Source organism: Hypanus sabinus, chromosome 21 (assembly GCF_030144855.1).
Source record: "Hypanus sabinus isolate sHypSab1 chromosome 21, sHypSab1.hap1, whole genome shotgun sequence".
NCBI classification, from domain to species: Eukaryota; Metazoa; Chordata; class Chondrichthyes; order Myliobatiformes; family Dasyatidae; genus Hypanus; species Hypanus sabinus.
In genome coordinates, this window is record NC_082726.1 from 61,151,394 (window position 1) to 61,170,286 (window position 18,893).

At 42.8% G+C, this 18,893-nt stretch overlaps 1 protein-coding gene across 1 annotated transcript in view; it reads left to right on the forward strand.

The window, feature by feature from the left end:
• LOC132379110 (elongation of very long chain fatty acids protein 6-like) overlaps positions 1–18,893 on the forward strand; it is a 167,893-nt gene that overhangs the window by 136,374 nt on the left and 12,626 nt on the right. Inside the window, exon 5 of the mRNA XM_059946691.1 lies at positions 15,223–15,374. Within this exon, the coding sequence (XP_059802674.1) occupies positions 15,223–15,374 (152 nt within the window). The remainder of the gene's footprint in view (positions 1–15,222; positions 15,375–18,893) is intronic.

The following is an 18,893-nucleotide window of genomic DNA, read 5'->3' on the forward strand; positions in this document are numbered from 1 at the left end:
ACAAATTCCATAGATTCACCACTCGCTGGCTGAAGAAATTTCTCTTCATCTCCATTCTTAGAGTACATCCCTCTATTCTGTGGTTGTGTCTTCTGATCCTAGACTCCCCCACCATAGGAAACATCTTCTTCACATCCACTCTATCGAGGCCCTTCAACATTCGATAGATTTCAATCAGGTCGCCCTTCATTCTTCTGAATTCCAGTGAGTACACAGGCTCAGAGCCATCAAATTCTCTTCATATGATGAGCCTTTCAATCCTGGAATCATTTTCATGAACCTCCTTTGAAGCATCTCCGGTGTTAGCACATGTGTTCTTAGATAAGGGATTCAAAACTGCTCATAATGCTGCCAACCCCCACGTCTTTAGGAAGTGGGAGGACATTGGAGCACCCAGTGGAAACATGGACAGTCACAGAGAGAACTGTCAAGCTCCACACTGACAGCGCCAGAGATGAGGATCGAACTTGGACTGGTGGGGCTGTGAGGTAGCTGCTCTGTAAATGAGAGGCTGGATGAACTTGTTGTTTACTTTCAAGCGTTGAAGGCTGAGGGGAGATTGGATAGAGGTTTACAGGATTATGAGAAGCACAGGTCGAGACAACAAGAAAGTATGTGTTTCCAGGGTTGAAATGTCTAATACCAGAGGGCACGCTTTGATGTGAGAGGGGGTAGGTTCAAAGGGGATATGTGGGGAAAGTTTTTAACTCAGAGTCATGGATGCCTGGTGTGTGGTGGAGGCAAGTACATTAGATATTTTTAAGAGATGTTTGGTTAGGCACATGGACGTATGAAAGATGGAGGGATATGGACATGATGTAGGCAGGAGGGATTAGTGTTTGGGTGTTTTAGATTTGTTTTTTAGCTGGTTCAGCACAGCATTGTGGGCTGAAGGGCCTTTTCCTGTGCTGTACTGTTCTGTGTTCTATGTACTCCACTCTGCCAGTCCCTGACGAACACAGAATGAGTCACTTTGGGAGAGGCTGACCTATATGCCCTGTATCTGAGCTATTGTGTCACTAGTAACGTTATGTTTCCTTATCATCAGTACAAAGAAAGTTTATTTTGTCTGCACTCTACCCTCACCACAACACCCATTTTCCCTCCTTTCTACAATAGGTAATTTAATAATTCCACACGATTGGTTGCTTAGAATTTTGTGTTTATTGAGTGGTACTTCTGAGTGGGAAGGCAAAGCAGTGATTTCCTTTCCAATCAAAGCCTTTTCACAATAATTGCTTGAACAGAAACACAAGGCTGTTTGTATTGATTACCCAGTTGTCAGGTGAGAGGTTTCTGCATTTCATTGGCATCTTTCACTTTGGGTTTGCTTATTTCCTTGACATTCCGCTCAGGCCATTCCTGAAGATCATAGTTGACTTGTTTCCACTCCAATTTTGTAGTTATGAGGTTGCTGCTGAGACCAGTGGGGAACCCATAGACACCACAGCAAGTGGGGTGGGAGGTGCTTATTTGGGTGGGAAGTTTGGCAGGTTATAACATTCGCTAGGTTTACTATTGGCACTGTATCAAGATACAGTGAAAGGCTTTTTGTTTTAAGTGCCAGAGAGTTACAGAGCAATACATTACAGAAACAGGCCCTTCAGTCCATCTATTCTATACCAATCTGTTATTCTGCTATGGCCTGGACCATGGCCCGCCTGTACCCCTCCCATCCATCTACTAATTGAAACTTCTCAAGTTTTGCGATTGGATCTGCAACCACTACCTCCGCTGGCATCCATCATTAAGGATGCCCCCCCCACCCAGAATATGCTCCTTTCTCATTACTGTCATGAGGGAGGAGACACAGGAGCTTGAAAACACACACTCAATATTTTAGGAACAGCTTCTTTTTCTCTGCCATCAATTTTTGAACACTCCATGAACCCTTGGGGAGAAGCGAACATGACCGAAGTTGAAGGTAGTCCTTGATTATGTTAGCCGATTTTCCTAGGCAGTGGGAAGCGTAGTTGGAGACAATGGATGAGAGGTTGTTTTGTGTAATGAGGGAGGTTCAGAGCTATCTTGTATGCCCCTTCTCCAATCAATGCAGATATGGGCTGGGTAATCCTCAAAGGTCTGTGGAGATGCTGCACTTTTTAAAGTAGGTATTGAACTTTTCCTTCTGTCTTCCTGGTAATCTGTTCCCAGGACAGGACTTAGAAGAGCCGACCTGTTTCAGGAGTCTGGAATCAAGCACATGAGTGCTACATGCAATGAGCTCTTCAGGCCTGTACAAGGAGCCAGAGAGCTTTGGGCTCGGAGGTTTTTATAGCAGCTGAATTAGTTAATTGTTGTCAAACGAGAGTTAATTGTTTAGATGTCCTTCTGTTTTCCTCGAATGACTTGCTCTTTGTATTGCAGTCTCCTTGTGCTTTCCGTTTAAACTTGTTAAATTTATTTTGATTGGCTTGGGGATTCCTTGTTACTAGTATTATTTAAGTGAGTACCCGATTAGTGTAAATCATGAGTCCTGGTTTGAGAATGTTACCTCCACGGTGTCACTGATGTCTGTTGGAATTCTTATGAATAAATTCTGGTTGCCATCTCTACATGGGAGTCTGTCTTTCTTCCACACTTGGGTTCCAACATTGACAGTGCATATCATGACGGATATGGCTGTCCTACAAAGGTAGCTGTATGTGATTAGGGGCTCCAGGCTGGAGGATATTGGCTTGGGTTCAGATGCTGATGTTAGTTTTTTTTATCCTGCCAGTGGCGTTGGAAGATTTTGCAAGGAAGAAATTGTTGTTTTCTTTCTTGAGGTGTCTGCTGTAGGTCAACTCAGTTTCAAAACATACAGGAGAGCTGGGATCACTGCAGTGTAATAGTTAATAATCTCTGTAGTCTTGAACTCCAGAGACCCTTTTCTCCAATTGACCAAAGGTTGTCGAAGTGCACTGAAGGAAATGGTGAATTTCATCTTTGAGATGTGGCTCATGAGATATGGGCAGTGGTCGATGTTTTCAGGGTCTTGTTTTAGAGGGTGGTGTTGTGCAGTTTGAGAGAGGGCTTGTATTTTTCAGATGTTAGGCAGAGGCCATGTTCTTACTCACTCTAGTGAACAAATTGGTGATGACATGGAATTTGTCCTCTGGACTTGCACGCATGCCGTTGTGACTGTGGCTGGAGATGATCTAGACTGAACATTGACGTGTAGCAGGTACTTTGTTGGAAGTGATGGGCAGAGGGACAGGTTCTTCAACACTAGAATTGCCACCGACAGTCCCAATCATCCACTGACAGCCCAGAACGGAGGTGCAAGGAAGAATATTTTCAAAGATGCTGCTAACCATGTCTCTGTCCTTGACGTGAGCCCCTTGACATCACCCCACATCAGCCTATTGGTCCAGCCTTGCCACTTCTGACTGACAAGAATTGAAAGGTACCATGCTGAGAGAGAACAAGAGCACAGGGACAGATGGTCAAAGACAAGATGCAGAAGAACTTCGGTAATGAACTCAAAGTCTAATCTATCCATTTCCAGGAAGAAGAGGGCATGCCAGAGCTCCCCTGAGTTGCCTAATCATGTGTGTCCTCTGGGTGCTCCAGTTCCTCCTGAAGACATGCGTTAGTAAGCTGTGGGTACGCTACATTGGCTCTGGAAGCATGGTGACAATTGTGGGCCCCCATTACAATTGTGGGCTGTGTTAATTGTTAATGCAAATGACACATTTCACTAAATGTTTCAATAAAAATAAATAAACCTCATCTCTAATCTTTTGAATTAAGGCTCGAGTTTTAATTAGTTGAATAAGGCACTTCAGCATATCTGGAATGAAACATTTGCCAATGTATTTTGGTCCTCTTCCTCTTGTATGACAGTTTGGAGTTCTTTGGTGTAATGATTCCTTTCCCAGGCAAATACCCATAAGTACAGCCTGGAATTTGTATTAAAAAGGCCCTAGGGCTATAGTTTATTTATATTGTGCAATTCATTAACATTGAAACTTGCACCTGGGATGACAATACTGTAGGTGAAGAGAATTGTTCACGGCTTGATCTACGTGCATGCTATGGGAACGTGGGGAAGGAAGGATCCCAATGTGGCATTTCAGAGCATTGGGGAATAACAAGTAGGAAATGCTAGAAATAGCAAAGGCCGATAGGCAGTGCATTTGGGGTGTTAAAGAAGCTCTGCTTCTTGTGATGTTCTGTACTGTTCTCTGTAAGAATATTTCACAACATCAAGGTTGCAGTTTGGAGAGTGTACCTGCTTTCTTTTATGAAGCCTATAATGCTCTTCAAAATGGAGGATTTATTTATTCAGAGATACAGCATGGAACTGGCCCTTCCAGCCCAACAAGCCGCACTGCCCCACATCCCAACTATTTAACCCCAGCCTCATCACAGGACAATTTACAATGACCAATTAACCTACCAATCGGTACGCCTTTGGACCTTGGGAGGAAACCCACACAGTCATGAAATGTACAAACTCCATACAGTTGGCACCTGAATTGAACTCTGATCTCTGACAGCCCAGGCTGCAACAGCATCGTGCTAACTGCAAAGCTATTAACCCCACACATGAACAAAACCTCACTAATTAAAAAAAAAAATTCCACTAGTAAATTAAATAAATAGTGGAAAAATAAAAATATAGCATACATGACGAAATCTGCAGATGCTGGAAATTCAAACAACACACACAAAATGCTGGTGGAACGCAGCAGGTCAGGCAGCATCTATAGGGAGAAGCACTGTCGACGTTTCGGGCCGAGACCCTTCGACAGGACTAACTGAAAGGAAAGATACTAAGAGATTTGAAAGTAGGAGGTGGAGGGGGAAATGTGAAATGGTAGGAGAAGACTGGAGGGGGTGGGATGAAGCTAAGAGCTGGAAAGGTGATTGGCAAAAGTGATACAGAGCTGGAGAAGGGAAAGGATCATGGGATGGGAGGCCTAGGGAGAAAGAAAGTGGGAGGGGAACACCAGAGGGAGATGGAGAACAGGCAGGGTGGTGGGCAGAGAGAGACAGAAGAAAGCAAACAAGTAAATATGTCAGAGATGGGGTAAGATGGGGAGGAGGGGCATTAACAGAAGTTAGAGAAGTCAATGTTCATGCCATCAGGTTGGAGGCTACCCAGCCAGTATATAAGGTGTTGTTCCTCAAACCCGAGTGTGGATTCATCTTGACAGTGGAGGAGGCCATGGATACACGTATCAGAATGGGAATGGGACGTGGAATTAAAATGTGTGGCCACTGGGAGATCCTTCTTTCTCTGGCAGACAGAGCGTAGGTGTTCAACGAAATGGGATAAAAATATAGGTTGTGTTCATGAGTTCAATGTCCATTCAGAAATCCGATGGCGGGGGTAAGAACCTGTTTCTGAATAGTTGAGCATGTGCCTCCACACTCAGAGAAGAATCACTCTGAGAATGAATCTCAGAATAGTATATGGTACTTTGATAATAAATTTACTTTGATCTTTGAGATTACTACTTGATTTGTATACCACGAACACAATTAGACACTGAAATAAAGCTAATGATTGGAATCTCTACTTTTCAGCAAGCATGCATCTAATTGTCAGAATATTATTTCAGTGAGTGATCTGACAGATTTACTCAAAGGCTAAATACAAGCACAAATATTTCAGTAAGTATTGTGTTGACTCAGTTTGTTGGGATCTTGGCTTTTTTCAAGTCTTAGATCTTAGTCTTTTTTTCTTTCTTGGCTGAGTGGAACGCATATCAATTTTCCATAGCAACACCTTTCACAGACAGTACCTCTGAATATCACTCATGTTTCCCAGCTAATGCTGTGATATTTGACTAAGGTTAGGCACATACACACACATGTTGCTGTTTCAGTTGTGCTAAGCAATGTCTGAGCCTTCTGCTGGGCACTCTGAAGCTTTCATCTCAGTGCTCTCCACTTAGTGAAATACAATGTTCTCTGATGCCCCTCAAGCAAAAATTTTGTGCTGGGAGAACATGGTATAGTTTGTGGAAAAGCTGTAAAGTTATAAATTGCCCTCATGATTTGTATTTTGGGAGGTTAAATTCAAAACCTGCAAGATAATGTTGCAGCCCCATAAAACCCTGGAAACATTCTTATGAATGTTTTTGGAGCCTTTTCAACTTCTTAGCATCACCTTCCTACTTCTGACTTGCATATTTCATAATGTCTGCCTGAACTCCTTCATTCTATAAATTTGAGAACATTTAAAGTACCTGTATCTGTATCCTAACTTGCACCACCCAAACAAACATACAGTATGCAAGAGAGTTTCTGCAAACAATTCTATAAATAGACATGTAGATCCTGATCCCATTTATAAACCAATGCAGACAAAATACCAGACAATACACAAGAGTTCGACACACAGCCAATCAGCAACAAGACCTCTCCCTATGTCACACTGAGTTCCTGTAATGATGACCATTTAGCTGATTGGTAAGTATATAAAGGTCAAACATTCAGAGGACACATCACAAGTGAGCAGCACAACACTGATGTCTCCTGATATGGTGACAAAACATTTGCAAATGGATTGCCAAGATCAGAGAACAATTCAACCCAATCTTGCGCCATCCAGTTCTCATGTCATCCTCACTGCTTGCTGAGTGAGCTGGCTGCTAAGGGACACTTAAGTTTTATATTTCCTCCTTGCACTTCTCCCCTCCCTGTGTCCACACCCTTCACTTCTAAGATGTCTACACCTCTCTAGTCTCGGATTTAACCACTGCACCATTGACAACCAAGCATCAGCTGAATACACAATAAATCTAGTAATTTCTGCCTTAAATCTCTGTATTTCAGTTTCTTACATCACAACCAAGCTCCATTCACAAGCTGTTATCCACCCTAATATCTCGGTGTCTCCATCTCAATTCTTTTGTTTGATTACAGTTCTGTGGAGTCTCAGGAAGCCATTTAATCGGCAGATGCTTCTTAATGCAAATAAAAAGTGGCTAAAATGAGGGAAGAGATAATCTGATGTGTGAAATCTGAATGGTATTTTTAATCCACTTGTATACATCAAAAAAACTCCAACCAGAAAGATGAAGTAACAACGGCAAGATGGAGGAAGAGGCAGTTGGCTCACAAATATTGAAAGCTTGGAGACAGTGCGAGAGGGAGGATAGACAGGTGATGAAGATGTGCTCAGACCGATGGTTTGAGATGTCTCTATTTTAATGCAAGGAGTGTTATGAACAAAGCAGATGAGCTTAGAGCATGGATCAGTTCTTGGAGCTATGATGTTGTGGCCATTACAGAGACTTAGATGGCTCGGGGACAGGAATGGTTACTTTGAATGCCAGGCTTTAAATGTTTCAGAAAGGACAAGGAGCGAGGCAAAAGAGGTGGGAGTGTGTCACTGTTGATCAGAGATAGTGTTACAGCTGCAGAAAAGGTGGACACCATGGAGGGATTGTCTACGGAGTCTCTGTGAATGGAGGTTAGGAACAGGAAGGTATCAATAACTTTACTGGGTGTTGTTTATAAACCACCCAACAGTAACAGGGATATCAAGGAACAGATACGGAGACAGATTCTGGAAAGGTATAATAATAATAGAGTTGTTGTGCTGGGAGATTGTAATTTCCCAAATATTGGCATTTCCCTAGAGCGAGGGGTTTAGATGGGGTGGAGCTTGTTAGGTGTGTTCAGGAAGGTTTTCTGACACAAAATGTAGATAAGCCTACAGGAGGTTGTACTTGATCTGGTATTGGGAAATGAACCTGGTCAGGTGTCAGATCTCTCAGTGGCAGAGCATTTTGGAGATAGTGATCACAATTCTATCTCCTTTACCATAACATAGGGATGGTATGTTATAGGGATGGTATGTTAGAGGGATAGGAGCAGACAAATTAGGAAAGCGTTTAATTGGAGTAAGGGGAAATATGAGGCTATCAGACAAGAGCTTGGAAGCATAACTTGGGAACAGATGTTCTCAGGGAAATGTATGGAAGAAATGTGGCAAGTGTTCAGGGGATATTTGCTTGGAGTTCTGCATAGGTACGTTCCAATGAGATAGGGAAAGGATGGTAGGGCACAGGAACCATGGTGTACAAAGGCTGTTGTAAATCTAGTTAAGATGAAAAGAAGAGCTTACAAAAGGTTCAAAAAACTAGGTAATGATAGAGATCTAGAAGATTATAAGGCTAGCAGGAGGAGCTTAAGAAAGAAATTCGGAGAGCCAGAAGGGGCCTTGAGAAGGCCTTGGCAAACAGGATTAAGGAAAACCCCAAGACATTCTACAAGTGTGTGAAGAGCAAGAGGATAAGACATGAGAGAATAGGACCAATCAAGTGTGACAGTGGAAAAGTGTGTATGGAACTGGAGGAGATAGCAGATGTACTTAATGATTACTTTGCTTCAGTATTCACTATGGAAAAGGATCTTGGCAATTGTAGCAATGACTTTCAGCAGACTGAAAAGCTTGAGACTGTAGATATTAAGGAAGAGGATGTGCTGGAGCTTTTGCAAAGCATCAAGTTGGATAAGTCGCCAGGACCTGATGAGGTGTACTCCAGGCTACTGTGGAAGGCAGGGGAGGAGATTGTTGAGCCTCAGGCGAAGATCTTGCTTCATTAATGGGGACGGGAAAGGTTCTGGAAGATTGGAGGGTTGTGGATGTTGTTCCATTATTCAAGAAAGGTAGTAGAGATAGCCCAGGAAATTATAGACCAGTGAGTCTTACTTCAGTGGTTGGTAAGCTGATGGAGAAGATTCTAGGAGGCAGGATTTATGTACATTTGGAGAGGCATATTATGATTAGGAATAGTCAGCATGGCTTTGTCAAGGGCAGGTCGTGCCTTATGAGCCTGATTGAATTTTTTGAGGTTGTGACTAAACACATTGATGAAGGTAGAGCAGAAGATGTAGTGTATATGGATTTCACCAAGGTATTTGACAAGGTACCCCATGCAAGGCTTATTGAGAAAGTAAGGAAGCATGGACTCCAAGGGGGCATTGCTTTGTGGATCCAGAACAGGTTCGCCCACAGAAGGCAAAGAGTGTTTGTAGATGGGTCATATTATCCATGGAGGTCGGTGACCAGTGGTGAGCCTCAGGGATCTGTTCTGGGACCCCTACTCTTCATGATTTTTATAAATGACCTGGATGAGGAAGTGGAGGGATGGGTTAGTAAAATTTGCTGATGACACAAAGGTTGGAGATACTGTGGGTAGTGTGGAGGGCTGTCAAAGGTTACAGTGGGACACTGATAAAACTGTGCTGGGAAGTGGCAAATGGAGTTCAACCCAACCAAGTGTGAGATGATTCATTTTGGTGAGTCAAATATGATGACAGAAGGGTAAAACTCTTGGCAATGTGGTATCAGAGGGATCTTGGGGTCTGAGTCCATTGGACACTCAAAGTTGCTGCGCAGGTTGACTCTGTGGTTAAGAAAGCATATGGTGTATTGTCCTTCATCAGTCGTGAGATTGAGTTTAGGAGCAGATAGATAATGTTGCAGCTATATAGGACCCTGGTCAGATCCCACTTGAAGTACTGTGCTCAGTTCTGGTTGCCTCACTATAGGAAGTATGTGGAAACCATAGAAAAGGTGCAGAGGAGATTTACAAGGATGTTACCTGGATTGGGGAGCATGCCTTATGAGAATAGGTTGAGTGAACTCGGCCTTTTCTCCCGGAGCGACGGAGGACGAGAGGTGACCTGATAGAGGTATACAAGATGATGAAAGGCATTGATCGTGTGGATAGTCAGAGGAATTTTCCCAGGGCTGAAATGGCTAGCACAAGAGGGCACAGTTTTAAGGTGCTTGGAAGTAGGTACAGTGGAGATGTTAGGGGTAAGTTTTTTACGCAGAGAGTGGTGAGTGTGTGGAATGGGCTGCTGGCAACGGTGGTGGTGGTGGATACAATAGGGTCTTTTAAGAGGCTCCTGGACAAGTACATGGAGTTCAAAAAAATAGAGGGCTATGGGTAACCGTAGGTAATTTCTGAGGTAAGGACATATTCGGCACAGCTTTGTGGGCTGAAGGACCTGTATTTTGCTGTAGGTTTTCTATGTTTCAATGTTTCTAACATACTTCCCTGTAAAACTGCTTACATGACCTCACACAGAAATCACCCAACGATCTAATCCATTGTGAAATCAGCATGGAACAGGCTCTTTTAGATATGGGCTTAGGTGAGGGCCTCTCAGTCATAACAGTGATCATAACACGTTGAGAGGTAGGATTAAAGGATGTTCTGGAGCAAACTGATCATAATATATTAGAGTTTTATACTTAATTTGCGCGTGAAAGGCTTATGTCTGAATCGTGACTTTAACCAAGACGTGCAAAATTGCAATTGCACAATCAGAATCACAAACAAAATCAGGTTTAATATCACAGCATGTGTCGTGAAATTTATTATCTTTGTGGTAGCAGTACAGTGCAGTACATAATAGAACAAAAGTGCACTGTGCTGCTACCACAAAGATAACAAATTTCACAGTAAGTGTATATGTATATATTAAATAGTTCAATTAATTAAGTAATGCAAAAATAGAAATAAAAATGTGATGAGGTAGTGTTCATGGGTTCATTCCCATTCAGGATGGTAATGGGGAAGAAACTGTTCATAACTCGTTGAGTATGTGCCTTCAGGCTTCAGAGTTGGCTAAGAATATCGTGGATTTTCTAATAGTAATGATGTTGAAATTTCCTGTAGTGGGAGAGAGTGTTCCAGAAAGCAGTCAGCAAATCCGGGATTTCCATATAAGCATTGGTTCATGCTGTCTATGGTTCAGCTCTCCTGTGTAATATTTACAACTCTCTCCACCAAAATCAAAGGAATCAGTCAAAAAATAAAAAATAAGGTGTTACAACCTGCAAATTACCAATACCAAGACTTTTAATAAGTGTGTTTACATTTCAAATTTCATATCTGTGGATGTTATGTAACAATTAAGAATGATGAAAATGAAACTAATCACATTCTTGTATGTAATATCTGAGAATTGAAGTGTTAGGCTGCCAAGGCAGCTTAATGGCATCAGCGACGCTGGGTTATGGACAAAGAGAATGGGATGATCACTAGGTCTTTATTGGCAACTTTCATTTGGGGCAGAGGTTAGCATCATCTGTCCACCACTGACAAAACCAGGTCTACAATTTCAAGTTGGCCGTGAGAGTGTGGAACGAGCTGTCAGTGCAAGATGTGCACGCAAGCTTGATTTCAGTGTTTGTGAAATTTGGAGTAGTACATGGATGGTAGGGGTATGGATGGTTATGGTCCAGGAGCAGGCTGACTGGAGTAGGCAGTTTAAATGGTTTGACATGGGTGATGGGCCTGTTTCTGTGCTGTATTTTTCGATGACTCTTTGACCCTATGTTAGCTTGATAGTATAGAAGTTAAGAAATAGCAAGGGAAAGACGTCACTGTTGAGAATAGCATTATAGTTTCCTTCATAACAGCTACACCATAAAACACAGTATATATAAAGAATTAATCAAGCAATATTCTGCAGTAATTGTGTTTGACTTTATATATGGAATGGTCTAACCAAATGGAAATGGAAGCCTTGTCAATGAGTACTGTATATAGTCCATATGAGTGGTGGGGTGGAGATACTGTATGTCTCTACTAAAGGAGGTGTAAGGCACTCCTTCCCTCCAATTACTGCAGAATATTGCTTGATTAATTCTTTATATATACTGTGTTTTATGGTGTAGCTATTGTGAAGGAAGCTAATATCATATTCTCAACTGTGGCATCTTTCCCTTGCTATTTCTTAACTCCTATTCTATCAAGCTAACTTAAGAGTCATGGAAAAATACAGCACAGAAACAGGTGTAGCACCTGCTTAGCCCCCCGATCAGGGCCACGTGAGGCTAGGGTGGTGGATGGTCGTATGTGCAGCTAGTGCATATCACAAGTCCTGGTTATGCGACCACTGACGCCAGGAAGACAATCTCCGAAAAGTATCGATAATGGCTGGAGTCACCCATTTTGTAAACACAATGACAAACCACTTTTGCAGGAAAATTAGTTGAAAACAATCATTGTCATAGAAAAACCAAGATCACCCACATCTAATGACACAGCACATAATGAGAGAGTTTCTTAGCTCATTATTTTAGATTTAGTCATGTATAAAGAGGCAGGACTAATGGTTCCTCTGGGAAAGAGTGATTATAACATACTGAGAGTTTAATATTTAGCTTGAGAGTGGAAAATGTATGCCTGAAACTTGTGACCTAAATTTAGATAGTTATAATGATATGAAGGCAGTTAGCTGAAGTGAAGTGGGAAAATAGGTTAAATGCCAAAATGGTAGATAAGCAGTGGAGTTCAAAGTAAATTTATTATCATATTTCATACATAAATATTCCCACACACTACAGTGAGATTTGTTTGCTTGCAGGCATTCACAGTAGAATTCAGAAATACATTGGAATCATTGAAAAACTACACACAAAGTCTGACAAACAGCTAATGTCCAAAAGAAGGCAAACTGTGCAAATACAAAAAAAAATTGTAATAACTAACACCAAGACCATGAGCTGTAGACTCCGTGAAAGTGACTCTGTGGGTTGTGGGTTCAGTGTTGGGGTGAGTGAGGTTATCCATGCTGGGTCTGGAACCTGATGGTTGAAGGGTAATAACTGTTCCTATACTGGGCCTTTAAGCACCTGTACGTCCTTCCCAATGGCAGCGGGAGAAGAGAGCATGGCGTGGATAAAGGGGGTCCTTGAGATGGTTGCTGCTTTCTTGTGCCAGCGCTCTTTGTAGATGTGCTCAATGGTGAGGACTGCTTTGCCTGTGATGGAATGACCATTTTGCATTCTCAACAAAGAGGTATTTCATTGAAAAATAAGAGGTTGTAGCGGTGTGCTACATGCAGCGCTAAAATTACGACACGGAGTTGGTAACTGCAGTCGAAGGAAAAACTTTATTGGAAATCCTCAGCCTCACTTTTAAGCCTCCCTCAATCTGGCCCCCCCCCCCCCCCCCCCGTGGCGCAGAGGCTCCAAAGCTCTGTGCTCGCAAACTCCCGTAGGCTATCTCCCTTAGCCAGAAAGCTGGCTAATTGTGAGCCGGTTCGGATATGCCAGGAAATGGGTCGCCACAAGGTATCAAATTGAAAGAAGAGGCACATGATGTCAGTACAACGTTGTAGACCAAAGCTGGGAAAATATTTGAAACCAGCGAAGGGTGAGCGAAAGGAAAGGAATCTGGGGCAGCACAGTGGTGCAGTGAGTAAAGCTCCTGCCTCCCAGCGACAGGGCACGGGTTCAGTCCTGACTTTGAGTGCTGACTGTGTGGAGTTTCCATGTTCTCTCTGTGACCATATGGATTTTCTCAGGGTGTTCCAGTTCCCTTCCACTTCCAAAAGACTTGTGGTTGGGCAGGTTGGTTTGCTGCAATAATTATCCCAGTATGTGGGAGGAGTTGAAAAAATATAGGGAGTATAAAGATAAGGGAATTAATGTAGGATTAAAATAAAAACTCTGGTTAGGCCACACTTGGAGTGCTGTGTCCAGTTCTGGTTGCCTCACTATAGGAAGGATGTGGAAGCATTGGAAAGGGTACAGAGAAGATTTACCAGGATGCTGCCTGATTTAGAGAGTATGGATTATGATCAGAGATTAAGGGAGCTAGGGCTCTACTCTCTGGAGAGAAGGAGGATGAGAGGAGAGATGATAGAGGTATACAAGATATTAAGAGGAATAGATAGAGTGAACAGCCAGCACCTCTTCCCCAGGGCACCACTGCTGAATACGAGAACATGGCTTTAAGGTAAGGGGTGGGAAGTTCAAGGGGGATATTAGAGGAAGGTTTTTTACTCAGAGTGGTTGGTGCGTGGAATGCACTGCCTGAGTCAGTGGTGGAGGCAGATACACTAGTGAAATTTAAGAGACTACTAGACAGGTATACAGAGGAATTTAAGGTAGGAGGTTATATGAGAGGCAGGGTTTAAGGGTCAGCACAACATTGTGGGCCGAAGGGCCTGTACTATGCTGTACTTTTCTATTTTATAAAAACATATTCTATGATATAAAAATGATCGGTGTGGACTCATGAGCCAAAGGTTTAAAGCAGGGGCTCCCAACCTTTTCTATGCCATGGACCAATACCATGGATCAAGGGGTTTGTGGATCTCAGATTGGGAGCCCCTGCCCCAAGGGCATCCCATTGAATGATGGAGCAGCTTAAAGGACTTTAGTCAACTCCTTTTCCTTGCAGCTGAATCATTTCACCGAGGAGAGATGGGAATGGTTTAGCTAGGTGCAGAATTGCTTGAGTAAGTAAAAGAACATTTTATTGCTGCACAACTTTTTGGAAAAGAAAACTTGGTGAGATCATGGTGGCCTTATAGAATAGATCAAATTGAAATTATAAAACACTCAAAGTACTCCAAGGAGCATGTAATCCTGAAGTATATGGCTAACACATGGGGGAATAACTGTAAGGTGATTAGAGGGAAGTATAAAGGAGATGTCAGGGGTAGGTTTTTTTTTTACACAGAATGTGGTGGGTGCACGGAGCAACTGCCAGGGTGGTGATAGAGGCAGGGACGTATAAAAGACTCTTAGATAGGCACATGGAAGATAGAAAAATCAAGGGCTATGTTGAAGGGAAGGGTTAGATTGAAATTAGAATAGATTAAAAGGTTGGCATAACATCATGGGTCAAAAGGCCTGCACTGTGCTGTTTTGTTCTATGTTAGAATGCCATCATAGCATAGGGGTTTGGGTAGCTCAGGAGTTAACAGCTTGGGGCGTTGGAGTTCAGAGTTCCAACTCTGGCATTCTCTGTAAGGAGTTCATCCCTTGTGTGAGTGGTTTTCCTCCATGTGCTCCGGTTTCCTCCCACAGTCCAAAGATGTTCTGGTTTGTAGGTTAATTGGTCATGGTAAATTGTCCCATGATTAGGTTAGTGTTAAATAGGTGGGCTGCTGGGCAGTGTGGTTGCCAGAAAGGCTTGTTTTGCACCGTATCTCCGAATGAATGAATGAATAAATAATCTACCATGACTCACTGGGGAACTTCATAGTTTGAAAACAGTGATCAGCTATTTCTTTACGGAGCTCAATCCAGAGGTTTCAGTGTGCATTTTCTGATAAACTGCTATTGTTAGAAAAATACAGATAGTACTTTGTGAAGGAAATGATATAATATGCTAAAAAGGCTGAGGAAATTGCAGACAAGTATATCCTATATCCCAATTATAGTACAATTAGGCAATGGATTATAACACCACATATTTAAATACCATGAAAATGATGGTGAGAATTTTTTCTTCCCCACAGTATACTTGGTGCTTTCAGAACAGGATGGTACATGTGGCACGTACTGTATACCAGCGGCTTCAAGCAATCTGTGTGTGACCAGAGCTTCTACAACGGACCTGTCAGCAAATTCTGGGCATATGCATTTGTCTTGAGTAAAGCCCCAGAACTAGGTAAGATAAAGGACATTGTTTCAGTTGCAAACCATTTATTCTAATTTTGGATGATTGATGTCTCCTGCCAGAATTGTCCTCCCATTTTGCACACTGATTAAACCTCTCCCGTGACAAGGAAGAATAAGCAAATGACACCTACCAGTTCAGGTGAAGGGTCTCAACCCAAAACATCAACTGCACATTTCCCTTCACAAATGTTGCCAAATCCACTGAGTTCCTCCAGCATCTTGTTTACTGCATCTAATTAGATATCTTTGGGCTCAGGTTGTTGTCAAAGATTATACCTCTCTTTTGACCTTACTTCTCCAAGAGGGCCACAACCTTGTCATAGGGTTCAGAGATTTGAGTGCCTTAATGACCTGGAGAATTATGTTGGCTGGAGTCAGGGCTTTTATACTTTGGCTTTTGGTTCGGTCACCCATGCCAAATAGGTCAAAGGGTAGAGGCCAGACTGAGGTCTTCCAGGTTCAGGGGTTCAGCCAAGGGCTAACATCCCTGTAACAAAACTTGTTATGGAAACATCAGTAAAGAATCCTTCTACTTCTGAGTGTGACGGTATACCAGAGTCTCCACCTGGGACTTGCATGACTGATGGTAGTGAAAACTGAGAGAAGCTACTGACACGATGAAGGAAGTCCTGAACACCACCAGAAATGGAGGACATTTATTGCTGCCCTAAATGCCAGTGGTGTAATGGGCAACAAGTAAGTTTGACCCTACTGCTTCTATACAAACTTGATCTGTTTTTATATGAAAATGAGATACGCAGGAGATACTGCAGACACTGGAAAATCTAGAGCATGCACACAATGTGCTGGAGGAGCTCAGCAGGTCAGGCAACATCTATGAATGGAAAAGAACAGTCAACGATTTGGGCTGAGACCCTTCATCAAATAACAATGGTTTGCTCAACCAGTTCGGTCTGCAGCCTGAGAGATATTTTCTATTAGAGGTAGGGGATGAACCCCACTCTATACCCCCAGATTCTGCTGTTCAGCTATGAACTGAATTTTGGAATTGTATTACTTATTCTAAAGGTGATTATAAATCATTAAATTAACAAAGTTGCACAATTTTCCTTCTCAATGAATGCATTAGCATTAGCCTGAAATTCCTGACAAACAGCAGGCAGAGATGAGCAGGACCCTGGGTCCCCCTGAAATTCCTGACAAACAGCAGGCAGAGATGAGCGGGACCCTGGGTCCCCCTGAAATTCCTGACAAACAGCAGGCAGAGATGAGCAGGACCCTGGATCCCCCTGAAATTCCTGACAAACAGCTGGCAGAGATGAGCAGGACCCTGGGTCCCCCTGAAATTCCTGACAAACAGCAGGCAGAGATGAGCAGGACCCTGGGTCCCCCTGAAATTCCTGACAAACAGCAGGCAGAGACTAGCCGGACCCTGGGTCCCCCTGAAATTCCTGACAAACAGCAGGCAGAGATGAGCAGGACCCTGGGTCCCCCTGAAATTCCTGACGAACAGCAGGCAGAGACTAGCAGGACCCTGGGTCCCCCTGAAATTCCTGACAAACAGCAGGCAGAGATGAGCAGGACCCTGGGTCCCCCTCACGGAAAATCGCTGCTGTCATTTGTAACTGAGCTCTGACATAGGACAGCTAAGGAAAGCCAGCAGTGGAGCAGGAACTTCCTGCCGCTTTCCCAGCAGCTTTGTCGGGGAACTCTGGCCACCAACCTCATGGCAGGTTAGACCCGGCACACATTCTGCGGCTCCAAGCAACTCATTGTAGCGCAACAATGGTGTCCAGGGCAGGCAGGTTCCAAGAAAATGATATAGTTGATTTGAGTTGATAGATATAAATGTTTTAATAAGTGCTTAGCAAAAATAAATTAACAGGATGTTTAATTGTTAATTGTCTTTAAATATTTGTGAATGTCAAAAACATGCAAGTTGTGGGACAACTTTGAGAACTGGTTCAGTCACGGGAAGTGGCTTCTCTGACCATGAAAACATTTCTTTGGGATTTACCAAAGGTCCTGCACACAACCGCTTGTCGATCAGATCAGAGCATGTGTGTTGTTGGGGACTCCGCTCAAGGTAAGAGCAGGTAAGCTTTAGCAGGTAGGCACAAGCAAATCGCAAATGACACTGACTAAATTCCAGTTCATATTATAGAGTCACAGAGCAGAGAAAGAGGCCCTTCTGCCCAACTCATCCATGCTGACCAATGTGTCTTCATGAGCTAGTCCCATTTGGCTGCATTTAGTCATATAACTGTAAACCTTTCCTGTCCATGTAGCTGTCCAGATCTCTTTTAAACACACTCTTTCTGATTTGTGTTTACTTTATTTTCTATTTTATGTATTTATTTTAGACATACCAGCACAGTAATAGGCCCTTCCAGCCCAATAAGGTCAGGCTGCCCAATTGCACCCATGAACAATGAACCTGCTAACCCATACACTTTTGGAATGTGGGAAGAAACTGGAGCACCCTGAGGAAACCCACACAGTCATGGGGAGATTGTTCAAACTTCTTACAAACAGCGGAAAATGAACCCGGGTCATTTCTGCTGTAATAATAATATGCTAACATTTATGCTCGTTGAGCCAGTGACCAATGCGACTAGTGGTGATATTCTGCAATTCAGTTCTGCTTTTTCTCCTTCTTTTAAATATACTAGTAATCTGTGTGCGATTGAAATCTGTAATTTATATTTTGGTCATGTGTTTTTGGGTCAACTGAGCGATATGGTACTTTTGCTGTCTGCGAGGGAATTTGACATAGTTGAGAGCGAGATTGAGAACAGGGTGTGCCTAATGGCAGATCACAAACCCATGATCGGCTCCAATTCTTCTTGATTAAAGCGTCGACCAAGATTGAAATCAACAAGGATGAGATCAGGAGGTGAGCAGATGCTCGGTGCTGTCTGCCTGCATTTGGCTGGTCCCTCTCCACCTCTTGTTGGCTGCTGTCAGTGGAAGGTACAGGAGTCTTGAGTCTTTGGCAAAGTTTGATCGGAGTGGTTTGTGGATCGGACTTGTTTGTAGAGGACTCTGCAGTTCATGTAGTATGTGTTTCCGGTTACTTTTTTCAATTGCTATTTTGTGTAATTTTGATCGAGGTGGACTGGTTCTCTGGCCTACGTGAATGACACAGCACTAAATTGAACTGAACTAAACTGGACATTCCTAGACAGTTTCAAGGACGCTGCGGTTTGATGTTTAAACTCTGTGTGTTATTCTCTAGTTTTTTGTTATTTGAGCTGTTCTTTTTTTTTTTGGACGTTGGGTGTTTGATGTTTTCTTTGAACGGTTCCATGGTGTTTCTTTGTTTCGTGGCTGTCGGTGGGAAGACGAATCTCAGGGTTGTGTACTGCATACGTACATTGATAATAAATGTACTTTGAATCTTTGAACCATGTTGCCTCTCATTTTGTGTATAAATCTCTCCGCATTCACTTTAAACCTGTGCCACCTAGTTTTAGACTCTTGGGAATAAAAGACTCTGTCGACCCATCGACCTTGTCCCTCATAGTTTTATAAACCTCTATAGAAA